Genomic DNA, 14782 nt, shown 5'->3' with positions numbered 1-14782 from the left:
TTTAAGTTACTAAATCACGTTATTAATATGTCTACATAAGTACCTTAAATCTAAACTTAACTGAATAATAAATTGTTTCACAGAAAAACGTATATTATTTGAAAAAAATGCAGCCTATCCCAACACATAATGGCTACAGATCGTATAATCTGTGTTTATATGGACATCTAGAAAAATCATCATTCTATTGATATAGATAAGACAAAATTATGGATTGACGGGCATGCACTGTAATTTTTTTTACTGTGAGCAAATCCAACACGTTCAACTCTGCTTTAAACACATTATAACATTTAAGTTAACTGTTAAATTTGGTTTAAATAATTATTTCAATAGTGATTGCGTATAGTAAACCTTGACATTTTATCTTCGGGCAATCAGCTGATCACCAACAAATAGATATATCAATTGTAAACAAAAACAATGGTTTTCTACTATGAACGTTTACTTTTTCTTTGATAGTAGAGCAGCTGTTGGGAGCACTACGTATCATAGAATACCTACAATATACATTTACCTTCTCTATATGTACAGAACTACTACCTATATACCTACCAACACTTAATTATTAACAGTGAAATAGATCCTGTTGGTCAGCTTTTTAGTTTCTATGAAAACTAACTGAATGTTAAAGTTAGTAGCATGTTAATAATCTGGCACTTAGGCACCATTGTTCAGACTCCTAGCAACTTTTGCTGGCAAGATAATTTCCATAGAAACGACGCAGTCCGAGCTGACCTTTAGTCAGTTTCCACCAAGATTACTTTACCAGCTTGTGTTCCATATTAGAAACCCTTTTTTTTTCTTTCAAACTACCCACCCTTAACAGGTTTAATGTTTTTGGTCCTAAAAAAAGAGATTTATCTATTTATCTTTTAACTTCCTCTTTATTGTACTGCAATGATTCGAGGATAAAATCGAGGCAAACACAAACGTTATGTTCATATTACCACAGACTAAAATCAAAATTGAACACAATATCTACAAAACTTCAAATCTCAAAGAGTCGTTAGGCTTAAATTAAAAAGAGTTAAACACTAGACAAAGGTCTTTCCACTATAAAAGTGGGAGATTATTACCTTGGGAAAAAGCTTAATCTCCAAATAGGGAAAATCAACAGAACATTAATACCTAAAACCTGTAGGTATAGAAATACAGTCAAAAGCCTGAGTAGAATGCAAGTTGTCCAAAAAAATGTGTCTACATATTTAAAAAAAAGATGAATATATTACTTACAGAACAGATTCTTGCTGTCCTGCCAACCTTAATATGAAAATGTTTACATGTAGTCTACATTTAGTGCCTTGGGCCCCCCATCGGTGAACGGGAACGGTAGTTGGGCCCGCCTCCTCCGCCTCGACCACCTCCAAACTTCCTTGGTGGTCCTCCCTCATCATCAAAGTCACTTCTCCGGCTGAAATCTCTGCCTCCAAATCGGTCACCACCATCTTGCCTGCTTCCTCGAAAACCTCCACCGCCGCGCCCGCCTCTATCGAATCTTCCACCTCCTGGGCCCCCTCTAAAACCTCCTCGATCAGGGAAATTTCTGGGACCTCCTCTCGGCGGGCCACCTCTGCCACGTCCTCGATCCCCTCTAAATCCCCCTCCTCCTCTTCCGCCTCCGCGCCTTTCTTTTGCGATTTCCACCCGAAGCTTGCACCCCAAGAAATCTATTCCATTGAGGTTATCACAAGCAGCTTCTGCATCTGACGGGCTGCTAAAATCTACAAAAGCAAAACCGGGGGGATTTAGCGCTATCCAAACATTGTTCAGTTTGCCGAATTTTTCAAACTCCTCCTGAAGATCTTCTTTCTTGATTCCCTCTTCGAGGCCTCCTACATAAACACGGGCGCCTCTTTCTGTACTTCTGTCGCCCATACTGTAGATCTTCTTTCTGTGAAAATTGCAGATATTTGTCTTTGATAACAGGGTCGCGGGGCACGGTTTGCCGAAAATTCGGAGGAAACGGGGATTGTGATGCATGAAAGAGGGTTTTAGCTACCATGTTGAAAAGTCTCCTTTTAAGTATGTATACGGGGAGCCTTGGCTTTAATACCCAAGTAAAGGCCTGCAGAAAGGCTTAGTTGCTGTGCATTTAACTTGAAGGCGAATACGTTTCGATTACATGAAAATTAATAAAGAAAATGCGAACTAAAGGCGGCAAGGCGTCATGGCGTCGGATTGTGAAAGAAATCAAACGGTGTGGAAGGTATTTGATGTCGGATATTCGCAGCTAAACTTTGTATAAAATGGTAAACGGAGACTTTCTATTCGTAGATCAGATATTTAGTTACCAAATTCGAAGCAGTAGATCAAGACTCGACGGATTTTTCACAATTATTTTCGCTGCAGCGAGGATATTTCGTCTCGTTTTTGTAATGGAAGATTGAAAAGAAGACACTGCCGGCTAGAGAGAGACCAGAGAGGACAGCAAACCGTAGATAAACGATCAATACCGAGGCATATTCGCAATACTCAACGCTTGCCTTATCGAAAAGCTAAGCGGCTGGGAGGTTTCAGACTTGTCTCTATACCTGATTAAAAATTGTTTCGTATCACTTTGACTTGCGAACGCACCTTCGACCGAGACTGACAAACAAGGTTGAGTAATGCCGTGGAAAATCCGATTTATAAGTTGTTTTGAAGCGGTCAGCAACGGTGACTGACAGGAACCTGTTTTTTTCACATTTACCGTCCCGCTTTGTTACTACAGTAGCACACCTTGTATATTTGTTCATTTTCGTATTAACGTCAAATTTTAAGTAATTAACACATAACTACTCGTCCATATCTCTTACCGTTTTCGATAAAATGCCTCATATGAACAAGAACAAAAATATTTATTTTTTTAACATCTGAGTAACAATCAGGAAAAAATAACAATCGTAAAAGTTATTTCAATCATTATGATGTCTGTATAAAATTCAACTATTTGATTTTCATGTATTGTTCAATATATTGGGTGACAAGTCACGTGGGTTCTTATCGCGATGGCATTCGCCACTTTTAGAGACTTTCTGGCTCTTTCCACCCAGAAATTGCGTTATTTAAATAATAAAAACAAAACCAGACACCGATTGATTTTAAAATTTTTAAAAGGAGACTAACATAAAGCAAATGCAGAGAAATTCTTGATGTTATGATGAAGGATAACTTCCGTGATAATCAACAGAAATAATTGTGAACAGAGTTGCTTTAAAATTTGTAGTAGCATAAAATAATCGCAGAGATTCTGGAACAAAACGAGAGTGCGTAGTCTGTTACGATAAATATACAAAAATCCAAGAACCCGCCAAAACGCTGTAAATAATGCTGAATTAAATTTATCAGCTTCATGCTATGATTGCTATAAGGTTAAAAATCATATTTAGAATTTCATGGGTCTGAGAATTCCAAAGGGCTTCATTGGCCTTCATCTTCAATGACTGTAATGACAATTACTTGAATCTTGATGTTGCCTTTCTTGCGTTATGCTCCAAAAGGATCAGGAGTGGAAGAAATTTGAGAAGTCATTCCACGGTCATAAAAACTAATTAAGTTATTACCTACGTTATTAAACTTAACACGTAACTCTTCATAACAGGACGAAGGCTTGACAGGAAGGATATTATATAATGTATATATAATGCACACTTTACCCCATTTATTTTCCCTCAACACCATGCTTTACATTTTTCACTAATTGATAATTTATTAAAACTTATTATTTAAAATAACGCTATACAAGTATTATCAAAAACAAACTAATTGGAATTAATTACACAGCCCAACGTAAATTAAATGCCCGCATTGAATTACCGCCCGCCCACCATAAGTGTTTATAATTTGTAAGTCTGGAATTTTTAGTTCTTGCATAGAAGTAGGTGTGATGAATATAAAGTAATAATATTACACAATAGAAAAATTTGTAAGGTAACAAAATAAAGTATTAAATTTGTTCATTTTATTACTTTATATTATAATTCCATTTTGTAACTTCATTACTTACTTTACATTCTTTCTATCTACTCCTAGGTAATTGTTTAAAATTTTAACCTATTTCCCAAAGAAAATAAATCTTCTATTTTATAAAAGCTTACTATTACAAATCCCTGGAATATTTACAAATATCCACACTCTGTAGTTTGTGCTATAAAAGTACGGAAAATTATGTGTCTTTTCTGTGCTGATACCTCAATCAGTGGTTTACTTGAAAATTGCAAAAGTTTAAAATAAGGCACTAGGGCTGCTAATTTACAGACCTAAACGACGTTGGCCTTTCTTAATTCATCATAAGCAGCCCCTAAAGCCCAACTAATTTCGTGTCCCAATATTTTCTTGTAGAGCTGCAAAAAATATTATTAGTTGTTCATTCAACATCATAAAATCAAAACTTGTACATAAATATTGGTGTCCAGACTAAGTCCAAACCCTTTCTCCAGCAACAACCAAATAAATGTTATATCCATGCATATGAATGGTTGCTCAATATTGGCTTCATGGCAGACTCTTTGAGCTTGCTTTTTAAAGTCTTCAACCTGATAAATGTACTATGAAATATGCTTTGATACCTCATAATATTAAATAATTATACCTTTACTTGTCCCCCTTTAGAAAAATCAATTAACCCAACTTGACTAGCTTTGTCATAATAATAACTAAAAGCAAATATGCTCTTTAAGGGAAGCTCTTCTGGGGGCTTCCTTTGGCTTGATATCACATGAATGTATTCTTCAATTATTTTTGAGCATTTGGCAAAGTTTACTATAGGAATTTCTTCTACAGTCGATTCATCACTCACTTTTTGAAAAGTCAGAAAATCGTCTTGAGGACCACTGACAAAGTAATCACTTCCTGTATTCAAAGAAACAATAGAATAGAATATAAAATCTTGGAAAAAGTAAATAAATTTAAACTGGAAAAAATATATTAAAAACCATAGACACATTTGATTAAATTGCATTAGGAAGTAAGAAATCTTGAATTTGGTTAATTTGGTACAATTTTAAAATAATAAATTTGATTTAAACATATTTTGTATGTAAAATAAGGATTAATGATGACCCAGTCCTTCTTATAAGAGTAATACCAAGAATTGGGTTTAATAATAAATATCAACCAAAAAAAAACTTACCATGATAGTGAAACTTATGATCTTTGACTACAGTATTAACACAATCACATGTCACATTCAGTGCGTCTCCATTTTGATGAGAAATTACAGCTTTTCGAGCGGCTTTGAGGCCTAAACCCAAATAGCTGTGAGTAAAAACTGGAGTTTTTCCTATAGGTGTCACTGCCTCATGAACGCTCTCGGTCTCTTTAAGACTAGAGGGAGTTAATGCTGCAAAGGTTACTTGCGTGGAGCCTCCACCTAAGTCTAAAGCAGCTACTGTTTTTTCAGGATTTAAATGCAATTTATCTAAAATGGTTGCTCATGCATTTCAATGCAATGGTTTTAAGGATAATATGCCTACTTAATAAGAAATTCACTGTAAACCAAGAAAATATTCCTTCATCAGTACCATTCATGATCTCAATAGAGTTTTCATCAGTTATGAAAGGGGTTTTATTAAATAACTCTTGCAAAGCATTTAATATATTGTCAGCTTGCTCCTGGGGTAATATCCTTAGGCCTGCAGTAGCTTTGAGCACTAAAGGAGTTTTTCCCCAATATTCTTTGGGAATTTCTTTTTTGGCCAATTCCAAAAGTTCTGCAATTTTTGCTGCTGCCTAATTGCAATATTATGAAATAAATCTCAGTCAGTTTCACAATTCTATGAAATCCATAAATTTATCTTAACTGATTTGATATCAAGGCATGACTTGCAGCAATAAATGAAAAGCATCATTTGTCATCATATATAAATTATGTCAACAACTTTATGAATATTTACCTTATCTGGTTCACTGGCAAAGGAGGATAGACCAGGCTTATTAAACTCAAATAATTCTTTGTCCAACACTAAATTATCCCCTATAATGGAATCATTAAAAACGGCACTAAAACATTACTTTTTGTTATAAAAATTATTACTTACCAAAATATGATTTATGAAAAGTATAGGCTAATACTCGAGATCCAGTACTGCCCGCGTCAATAACAATGGCATGAACTGGCTTATAGTAACCAAGAAAGCGCCTGGCTAAATCATCTATAATTTTATTGCCCAAAAACCATGGGATTTGATCCGTATAAAGCACTGAAAAAAGTTATTTTTTCATTGTTTATTTTTAAATAATAAGGGAGGTTGATACCCCTTTATGATTGATGATTTAATATAGAACACTTAAGATTTATGAAGTTTAAAGTGAAGTTAACTCATTAATTATTCAGTTGAGATTAACTACTATTACTGAGATCATCTATTGCTTATGAAAGTGGCTTGAAAGTTAGCTTCTATCTTGTCAAAAGTGTTAAAATCAGATATTTCTTGCAAGTTAAAATTGGAATAATATAATTTAGAAGGAACAGGTGGAATATGATTGAAGCTTATTCAGATTGGTTGGATCTTAAATCAAAGACTAGATCCTAAACAGGTTATATTTTAAACAATTAATTGATCCTAGATGAGCAGAAATGTACCAGACATTTTTTTAAACTTACCTACAAAAGTAGTCAAAACTGTAGCACTTATAATGAGGCAAAGTAATGATGTATGAATGGAATTACTGTCAGACTTTTTGGTCCTACGTTTCTTGCCTGTGGTCTTTTCATTGTGTTCTTTGACCTGCAATGAATGGTACAACTGATTTAATAACATATATAATGTTAAATTATATTAAAACATAAGAATGTGCTCTGAAAAATGTCCATAGTCAGCAAATGGTTGTATTCAGTTAAACTTATATAGAAAGGTTTTTTCAGAGGTTATTTGATATTATGTACATAGATGCTTACTTTCCTCCTCCGAAGCTCACTGTTAGACATGTTGACTGCAAAATTTACTTGTGCCTGTGGCGTCTAATCATTAATTCAAGTTAATTATAATTTATAAGGGATATATGTCTTTTGCACAACTCCCAGAACTCGTCTACTCATCAATACATTAGTATAGCGATATTTGAAGGGGTTAGTACAGTATTTCTTATCTTGTCAATCTGAATGAACCCTAAAATACTCGAACTGTTTAATCAACTTCAAATACTCTACAGCTAGGTTATGTGTTTTTTTACAGAAATCAAATGTAGAGTAAATTACAGCATCAATTATTTTAATTTTTAATTATGAAATTGATTTATTTATTTTGTTGATAATAGAAATACTTGACATTGACAAGTTGTTCAGTTGATGAACTTGTGTGGTATACGGTTGTGACGTTATTTATTGTATATTATACATAAAAAATTGAGTTCCCTTGCATAGACCTCATAATATAAACTTCAGTTGTCTTTTTGACTGACATTGACGTTACTGACATTAGAGGTTAGATGTTCACTGTTATTGTTTTTATTGTAACATTTTGTGGATAAAGTTAAAAATTCAAAATTGTATAAATTAATAAACCTTATTAGTTCTAATTAGTAGGCCCCAAAACACATCATGTCTTTCAATGGAGTAAACATCTCAGTCGAGGCCCCAATTGAAAACCAAATTCAAGAAATAACCTACGACGGTATTGAACTTTATCAACCGTAAGCTCTTTTTTATTCTAGCCTTTATTTTTATACACATGAAATGCTGTACTTTAGACCTCTGACTTTGTCGGAGAGCTTAGCGAAATATGCCCAGAAAATCGACTTCAGCAAAACCTCTGATGTTGAGGTTAAACGAGAGGAAAGCATGGAGGATTCTAAGTCAGATACTGACAGCAAAGATGCCTTTCACTCGTCGCTCTGGCCATGGGACTCCGTGAGAAATAAGCTGAAAAATGCTCATCAAGAGGTTTGTGTCTTGGCTGATGTATTGGCAATTGCCAAAGACAAGAGATATATGGTCTTAGACCCTGTGCAGCAGGAAGCTTTAGAAACAAAAACTATGGTGCAGATTTATGCTCGGAAAAAAGCTCTTGCTGGTAACCACATGTTTTCTTTGTAAGTTATTTTATTAATGTTAGGTATGTTTATTTTTAGGAGCCTCCAATGTGTTACTGGCTGGTGCAGAAAAACTGAAAACCTCGCAGAATGAGGCAGTCAGAAACCGCACAACTCTGGATTTCCACATAGAACTGTTGAGGCTCAGACAAAATTGGAGACTGAAAAAAGTGTCTAACACCATTATTGGAGATTTAAGCTATAGGACTGCTGGTTCTAAGTATTTACAAACTGGGACTTTTGAGGTGAATCACTGTTTAAGTTAACTTATTGTATGGTTCGATTTACAAAAATAAAATTTAGGTAACAAAGGCAGAAGATGATGAGAAGCCAAATAGCCCTCCTAGTAGTCCTTTGCCAGGTGTTACAGCTCCTATAAAACCAAGCAGTGCTCTCAAAGTATCTATACCTTCAGAGTTGCAGGGGGTGGCCTATATAGAAGTGTTATGTCAGAAGGGTAAGATTACATTTTTTTTGTGTCTAAGGATATATATAGGTCAAAAGCGTTTGCAAATTCAGTTGTTAATAGTGATTGTGCTGTTGGAAAGAAAGCCAGTTAGTTGTTTTTCATGTTAATTTTTGTCAAGTTAAGTTTTACCACCTCCAACTTTCTTGTGTTATGTCACTTATGTTCAGCAACCACCATCTTCAAATCCTTGTTTAATTTAACAACATTTTTGTCTTCTGAATTTCTACATATTTGTCATTTGTTTTCTGGGAAAAGCAGTACATATCTTAGAAGCTCAAAAGTAAAAGATTACATGTTTATCTCACATAAATTCCTGGCAATTCAGATTTGCATTAAAATATTTTCTTCACACATTTTCTATAAGCAAATGATTCCCGGTCACTGATTTGTCAGTAAGAGACAAAATTACATTTTTTAACGTCGGCAAAAATGTCGTTTTTACTCTCACTTATTCCTGAGGGGAGAAAGGTGGATAGGATGGTGATTGGTCAAAACTTGCATGAGGGAAGGTGGATATGACCAATGAGCAGTTTGACATCACCGGAGAAAGTGGTTATGATTTGTGATTATAATGTACAGGGACTTGCAGTTTTTATTTTTTTAATGGAACAATTCATCACTCTCCTCTTCAAGTAAAAACTCTGGGGATCAAGTTAAGATTAAAGTATACACTTTCGGTGGGTTCAATAAGGTAATTCCCGGTTTTACCAGTTTTTTCACGCCAGACGGACATAATTCAGCAACAATGGGCTTCGGAGTTAATGTATTCGAGGCTTAAATTAAAAACGTTTATAAGCCGCACTTAATCTCTGGTTGCTTGTAAAATTCTGTTCAAGTAATTTAGTTAAATGTAGTGAGTTCACGATTAGTACTCATAAATTTCCTAGCTGATTGTTTTCGCACGCCGAAGTCGCCGCTGCTCAAGGTCCAGAAGTAATTCTAAATTACTTTATCAAAGATAAGGTGAAGTGTTGAAGACCCAGAAATGATTAACTTTCGAGATGGCATGTTTTTTTTCTATTACCTTGCGGTTATACATTTTAAATGATTTTACCATATGAACCTAAGGAATGTTATTTTCAATTATTATAAGTATGTTAGGCAGGATTCGTTCCGTATTTCATAAGGAACTAGCAAAAATGACTTTGGGGCTGAAACTTTTGAATAGAAGAAACAGTTGAAACTTTACCTCAGGAGCACCAATAAAAATAATAATATAACAATTTGTCCTACAGACGAAGGGAACATAGTTATAATAAACTATGTTACTTGTGATTGAAGATTTGAAGATCTTTTGACGAATTGAAATTACGTCAAATTCGGCACAACTATAAAACATCAAATTCTTATGGTGTTTTATGGTCACAAAATTACGTCGTTTCTTTAGACCTGTTTCTAGTATCACAAACGCACGTAAATGTAAGCCGTACAGTACAAAAACCGATGCACGTTGTGGCGACCGGTGTGTGAATCATCTTAGAAAAAGGCGAGCGGTAGGAAGGAGATAAGAGCGTTCGGGGTCGAGTAGTAGACGTGGATCAGGGGAATTGAAAAGATATATTTTAAGGAATTAGTGATTAAGAATAATAGAGGATTTTGTACAATGTTATTGATGATTCAAATATATGTGTTTTGGGGAGACTACAACAGTGTTTGAATACCTAGAAGGGTACCACACACGTCATGAACCACGCAATTTCATTGCCAATCGTCACGTTAAAAATAAGAAAAATTTTCAATGAAGAAGTTGTCTCTAGTTAAACTACAATTTTCTGGATGAACTGTAACTAGAACTTGGACCTAAGGATAACTTAATTATTAATTTTTAGTAACATATTTAAACTTAACATGAACGTAAATAATGGAAATCTTAATAACAATTTTAGCAACAGGGCGCGATATCGCCAAATTTGTTGTATGTTTGTCCGTTTGCAAATCATGCCTTCGCCATTCCGCCATTTTATATTGTTGTGACGGTTATTTTTACATAAATATCATCTAATTTCTGTCGTATTCTGTCAAAGCTCGCGTTTTATTGATAATTTCTTTACCACAAACTGTTTTTTTTGGAACACTGGCTACTGTCAATATACTCCATGTTTATTATTAGTATTTTTTGATATGCCAAAGCAGTTAAACAGCAGCTATAAGGATCTTGTTGTTTCCTTTAATAAAGTATTTTGAACAAGAAAGGAATAAGCACGGACCATTATTGCCATTGAATGCTAAGATAAATATATGTATGGTTTTTATTAAATTTCTTAGATAGTAAGTCCATTTTGGCATTTGTAGCGAATAGCTGCAACATAACAAATACTGAATTAATCATTCAACCGGCAATACCGTCGAATTTCGGTGTTTTGTTATACATGGGTTTTTGAGCTGAACCGCTTATGCACATCCATTATCTAAATTTTTGACAAATATCATCAATTCTTTAGTATAAAATACAAGTTCTTGTATTAAAAATTTCAATTATTTTTTAATAAAAGTAAAATTATGTCTACGATCTTTACACATTGGACTTTTCCAACATTTTTGCTAAATATGGCTCTGAAGCGTCGTGACGTCATGAAATAATTGTGAATCATATCCAAAAGAAAAAAAATACTAATAACTTTCAGCAGATAAAGGTAACGCCACTGTTATAATGGACTGTGTTACTTATTGAAACAAGTAAATTAAGGTATCGTTTAAGCTCGGTTTGTTCTGAACTATCTAAAGCCGTAAAAAAGTTCAATCATATAACGATAGCACATTAATTATAACATTTTCCACTGCCTTTAAACTTTTGTATCTAACAAACGAATTGATAAAAAATAAAATGTGTTCCGTGTTAATAGGCACAAAGCAAACTCTAGTTCAATATAAAAAAAAACTAGTACAGTTCTGCCGCTTTCCAAAAAAAATGGAGGATTTCATTTTTTTACACTTTTAGAATTTTCTTGAGTGCCCTTATAGGGAGTCTTCCATATATCTCAATTAACTTGTTATGTAATAGTTGCATGTCAAAAAATTTCAGATGACCTTTCAGATTATGAGAGATACTTGGAGATTGTAATTTTTATAAAGAGTTTATTACTTTTTGAATTTGGATACAAATACTGGCAAGCGGGAAATATGTAGATCTACAGGAGACCTCTTGTTCCTGCTCCTTTTATTCTTATAAATCAGCACACAAATCTCAGAAAAGTCGACCTACTCGATACATAAATTAATAACTCTAATGAGAGGTTACAATACAACTACCCTTTTAGCGTTGATGAGAGATATAGAAGTCATAAACATTCTCAGATATCTTATTTTTGGGTATATCTATAACATTTCGACTTTAATACAAGAGGGTACACGGTGGAACACTATTCCCGACGTACTCTCCCTGATTACAACCCCGTTAATACAATTTGTAAAATCAATGACTTCCGGTGTTGGAAGTGCGGTACTAGCAAAAGTATTCATTAATTACATTTTGGTCGCAGGCCGAGGATTATCTCATCGCGTCTCTTATTTATATTCCACATAAATTTTTCGGGTTTCTGCCACTGAAATGTGTAATTTTATGTAAAAGTTTTTTTTATATTTTCTAGATCAAGAAGACCTATGTTCCGCCAATATTAACCTACTAGGTTCTGGAGCCCCTTCCTCTAATCCTGATATGCATTGGCAGCAAAAACTCGAAGCTGCTCAGAATGTCTTGTTTTGTAAAGAGCTCTTTAATCAACTTGCCAAAGAAGCTGTTCAACTTCAAGCACCGATTCCCCACATGGTAGTCGGTAACCAAATAATGGCAACAGTTCTTCCTGGAATTCAATTAATCATCGCTCTCAGACATTCCACTTCAGGAGACAAGGTAATGAAATTCTATTCATGCTCAATTATTTATGTATATTTTTGAAGAAATTTGAAAAACCATCTCCTTCAAAAAGCGAACATGATCATGTATTGGAGCACTCATTACATCAGCTACTTAGGGAAGTACATCACAAAAATACTCATCATCCATTCCCTCACCCTGCTACTGGTCCTTTGGGGCCGTCAAAGAAGCGAATGATGGCTGGTAAGAGTTAAATAATCTTCATTTTCTTTCTGAGTAATTTTCTCATAGGTCCAATGGCTGCGGATCGTTATGAACTACTCGAAATGACGAAACAGGAAACTTTACTTGAGCAAATTGTAAAGCAAGCACAACATTTCATCATGCGTATGCGGACAGAGTATGTCTTGGACACTATTGCAAAAGAATTCAAAGATCCTTTAATTTCCTCTCATTGGAATACATTGAACAGTCCCACTCAGAGCTGTGTGAAAATAAATATATCCACCCATGGATATGATGCAGTGTGTAGAACTCCTTTGGTTATTCACGTGGGAGAGAAAAGCCTTAAATGTGTTTGCCGGTAAGTTTTTTTTTATATCAAATTGTAAGTTTCGGAATAAATGAAGTTTGTAGAGACGGAAAAGTCATGAATATGAGCTATGAGCCACAGGAGCTGCGAGATTTGATCTTCTGCCACATAAACCAACATCAAATTTTAGCAGTTCAAGCTTTAGCCAAAACCCTTGGTTGGCAACCACTGGGAAATTCTAATCATTTAGGTAGCGGCCCAGTAGAACCTTTAGGAAATGCTGCATCCTGTCTCTTAGCATCTCCAACTGGTGACAGAATTATAGCCGTTAAATGTGAGCCTCAAGCCAGTGGAATGCAAGTGTCTGTAGCTCATTCACCGAGATCAGATTTTTTCCCCAGTCGTCTTGTAACAGAACGGAAGTGGGAGCACTTGGGCGGTCAATTTAGGGATGTTCGATTGGAAAAAATGGAGGGCAGGAATTTTCTGCATAAAATGGAGCTTTTGATGGCCAGTCTCACTAGTAATTCTTAAACATATAATATAGAGGAGTAGGGGAAAATATTGGACAATTTAAATACTTTAAAGTTTTAATTTATTTTGTTAGCCTTATGTTTGTACGTGGTTATACATTTGGTGCATTTTGCATAATTTTTCGTTTGTTTTGTTTGGAAATAATGACTCACAACAGTAGGGGTTGGTTAAGCAGTGGAATTGTACACTATTTTCAGCTAAAAGTAATTGAAAATAAGAGTAATCCCTTACCAAGGGTTTGGACAAATTAATGATTTAAGATTATAGTGGATATAATTAACAAAATTAAGCGTTATTCTCAAACAAAATTAAAGAAAAAGTGAACATGCCTCCCCTTCCTTTTTACTTCCTAATGAGCATGTATCGAATACCCTTAAATGAAAATAAAAGTGTTACATTTATATTGTAGTCAAATATCCTAAGAATAAATTGATGATCTGTACAGACTTCCCGCTTCTTCTTCCTCTCATAAAATCTAAAGGGTAGAGACCATATGTAAACCTTAGATAAAAAGAGTCTTGAAATCCAATTATGGCTGAGTTTGTTGTTGGAATAAAAGTTGGACTGGTCGAGGCTGACGCTATATATTTTTTCCCGGTAGAATCTCATTTAAGGTAGATCGGGTGTTTCGGGCGATCATACTGATACTTATTATTTACAAAGGTTTCTCGATCTAGATCTAAATCCCAAAAGAGACATCTTTAGGGGAGGTGGTATCAAGTATCTTTCTCTGTTAATCTGGAAATGGAATTATTTGCCAACTACACACGAAACGTATTTTGAAAACCGTTCCACCGCAGAATGTTACTAATTTTTAAAGGCCCTATGTCAATGTTTCATAAGATATTTTTTTGCAGTTGAAGTTAACAGCACAAAAGAAAATTGAAAAGTAACTTTTAGAACAATAAGTGATTTGAATCCTTCAATTTGTCAAGGTAACATTCTTAAAAATTAGGAACTCGCATATATCGTGCAGCTTATGAATTACGAATGAAGGATCAGATATAAAAAAATATATACAAACCCAACAATCAGACTAGGAGATTCTGAAGTTGTAACAGTTAAAGTTTACTTTTGCATCAAAGAGTTTATGCTTGAATAAGAACAGTTTGGATAGTAATGAGTACGAAATATACAATATCGCATTATTTAATTAAAGAAGGCTCAAAAGAAAACAACATCACTAATTATTACTATTATTATTATTATAATGATTAATTATTTAAGTTCGATAAATAAAATTTTAAAACATAAATTTGTATTGGCGCGCTTCGCAGCTTTGATCGCTCCACTTCAGAGGTCACCATGGATTTAAAAAAATTAAATATTACGATTATACTATTTTCCAATCAATAACCATCACGATTACAAATGTTCAGACCGCCATGAATATGTGTTGACCGCATTATTGCCTTATCAA

At 34.4% G+C, this 14782-nt stretch overlaps 3 protein-coding genes across 3 annotated transcripts; 1 reads left to right on the top strand and 2 right to left on the bottom strand.

The window, feature by feature from the left end:
• Positions 1–867: 867 nt before the first annotated feature.
• Positions 868–2449, bottom strand: Rsf1 (Repressor splicing factor 1). Its single transcript, XM_066289468.1, has 2 exons — positions 2295–2449; positions 868–1894 (listed from the first exon to the last, which is right to left on the bottom strand). Exon 2 carries the CDS (start codon positions 1876–1878, stop codon positions 1297–1299), a length of 582 nt encoding a protein of 193 aa, XP_066145565.1. The 5' UTR covers positions 1879–1894; positions 2295–2449; the 3' UTR covers positions 868–1296.
• Positions 2450–3621: 1172 nt separating this feature from the next.
• On the bottom strand, positions 3622–7271 carry NTPase (ectonucleoside triphosphate diphosphohydrolase NTPase). The gene is made up of 9 exons (XM_066289464.1): positions 6881–7271; positions 6587–6710; positions 6021–6182; positions 5877–5956; positions 5457–5712; positions 5114–5401; positions 4574–4833; positions 4380–4517; positions 3622–4325 (listed from the first exon to the last, which is right to left on the bottom strand). The coding sequence occupies exons 1-9, from the start codon at positions 6908–6910 to the stop codon at positions 4242–4244; spliced, it is 1422 nt and encodes a 473-aa protein (XP_066145561.1). The 5' UTR covers positions 6911–7271; the 3' UTR covers positions 3622–4241.
• Positions 7272–7383: 112 nt separating this feature from the next.
• On the top strand, positions 7384–13808 carry MED17 (mediator complex subunit 17). Its single transcript, XM_066289451.1, has 8 exons — positions 7384–7614; positions 7672–7994; positions 8053–8258; positions 8317–8470; positions 12070–12332; positions 12380–12539; positions 12588–12879; positions 12933–13808. Exons 1-8 carry the CDS (start codon positions 7523–7525, stop codon positions 13360–13362), a joined length of 1920 nt encoding a protein of 639 aa, XP_066145548.1. The 5' UTR covers positions 7384–7522; the 3' UTR covers positions 13363–13808.
• Positions 13809–14782: the final 974 nt, after the last annotated feature.

This window comes from Euwallacea fornicatus, chromosome 13 (genome assembly GCF_040115645.1).
Source record: "Euwallacea fornicatus isolate EFF26 chromosome 13, ASM4011564v1, whole genome shotgun sequence".
In the NCBI taxonomy this organism is placed as follows: Eukaryota; Metazoa; Arthropoda; class Insecta; order Coleoptera; family Curculionidae; genus Euwallacea; species Euwallacea fornicatus.
The sequence above is the reverse complement of the archived record's forward strand: the minus strand, read 5'-3'. Positions and strand labels throughout refer to the sequence as shown.

Bases quoted from the DNA above. Each gene is read 5' to 3' on its own strand.
- MED17 (XM_066289451.1), top strand. From the start codon at position 7,523: ATGTCTTTCAATGGAGTAAACATCTCAGTCGAGGCCCCAATTGAAAAC. The intron at 7,995-8,052 runs GTAACCACATGT...GTTTATTTTTAG, and splicing joins TCGGAAAAAAGCTCTTGCTG to GAGCCTCCAATGTGTTACTG. The intron at 8,259-8,316 runs GTGAATCACTGT...AATAAAATTTAG, and splicing joins TACAAACTGGGACTTTTGAG to GTAACAAAGGCAGAAGATGA.
- NTPase (XM_066289464.1), bottom strand. From the start codon at position 6,910: ATGTCTAACAGTGAGCTTCGGAGGAGGAAA. The intron at 6,711-6,880 runs GTAAGCATCTAT...CATTCATTGCAG, and splicing joins GTGAGCTTCGGAGGAGGAAA to GTCAAAGAACACAATGAAAA. The intron at 4,518-4,573 runs GTATAATTATTT...TACATTTATCAG, and splicing joins CTAAAGGGGGACAAGTAAAG to GTTGAAGACTTTAAAAAGCA.
- Rsf1 (XM_066289468.1), bottom strand. From the start codon at position 1,878: ATGGGCGACAGAAGTACAGAAAGAGGCGCCCGTGTTTATGTAGGAGGC.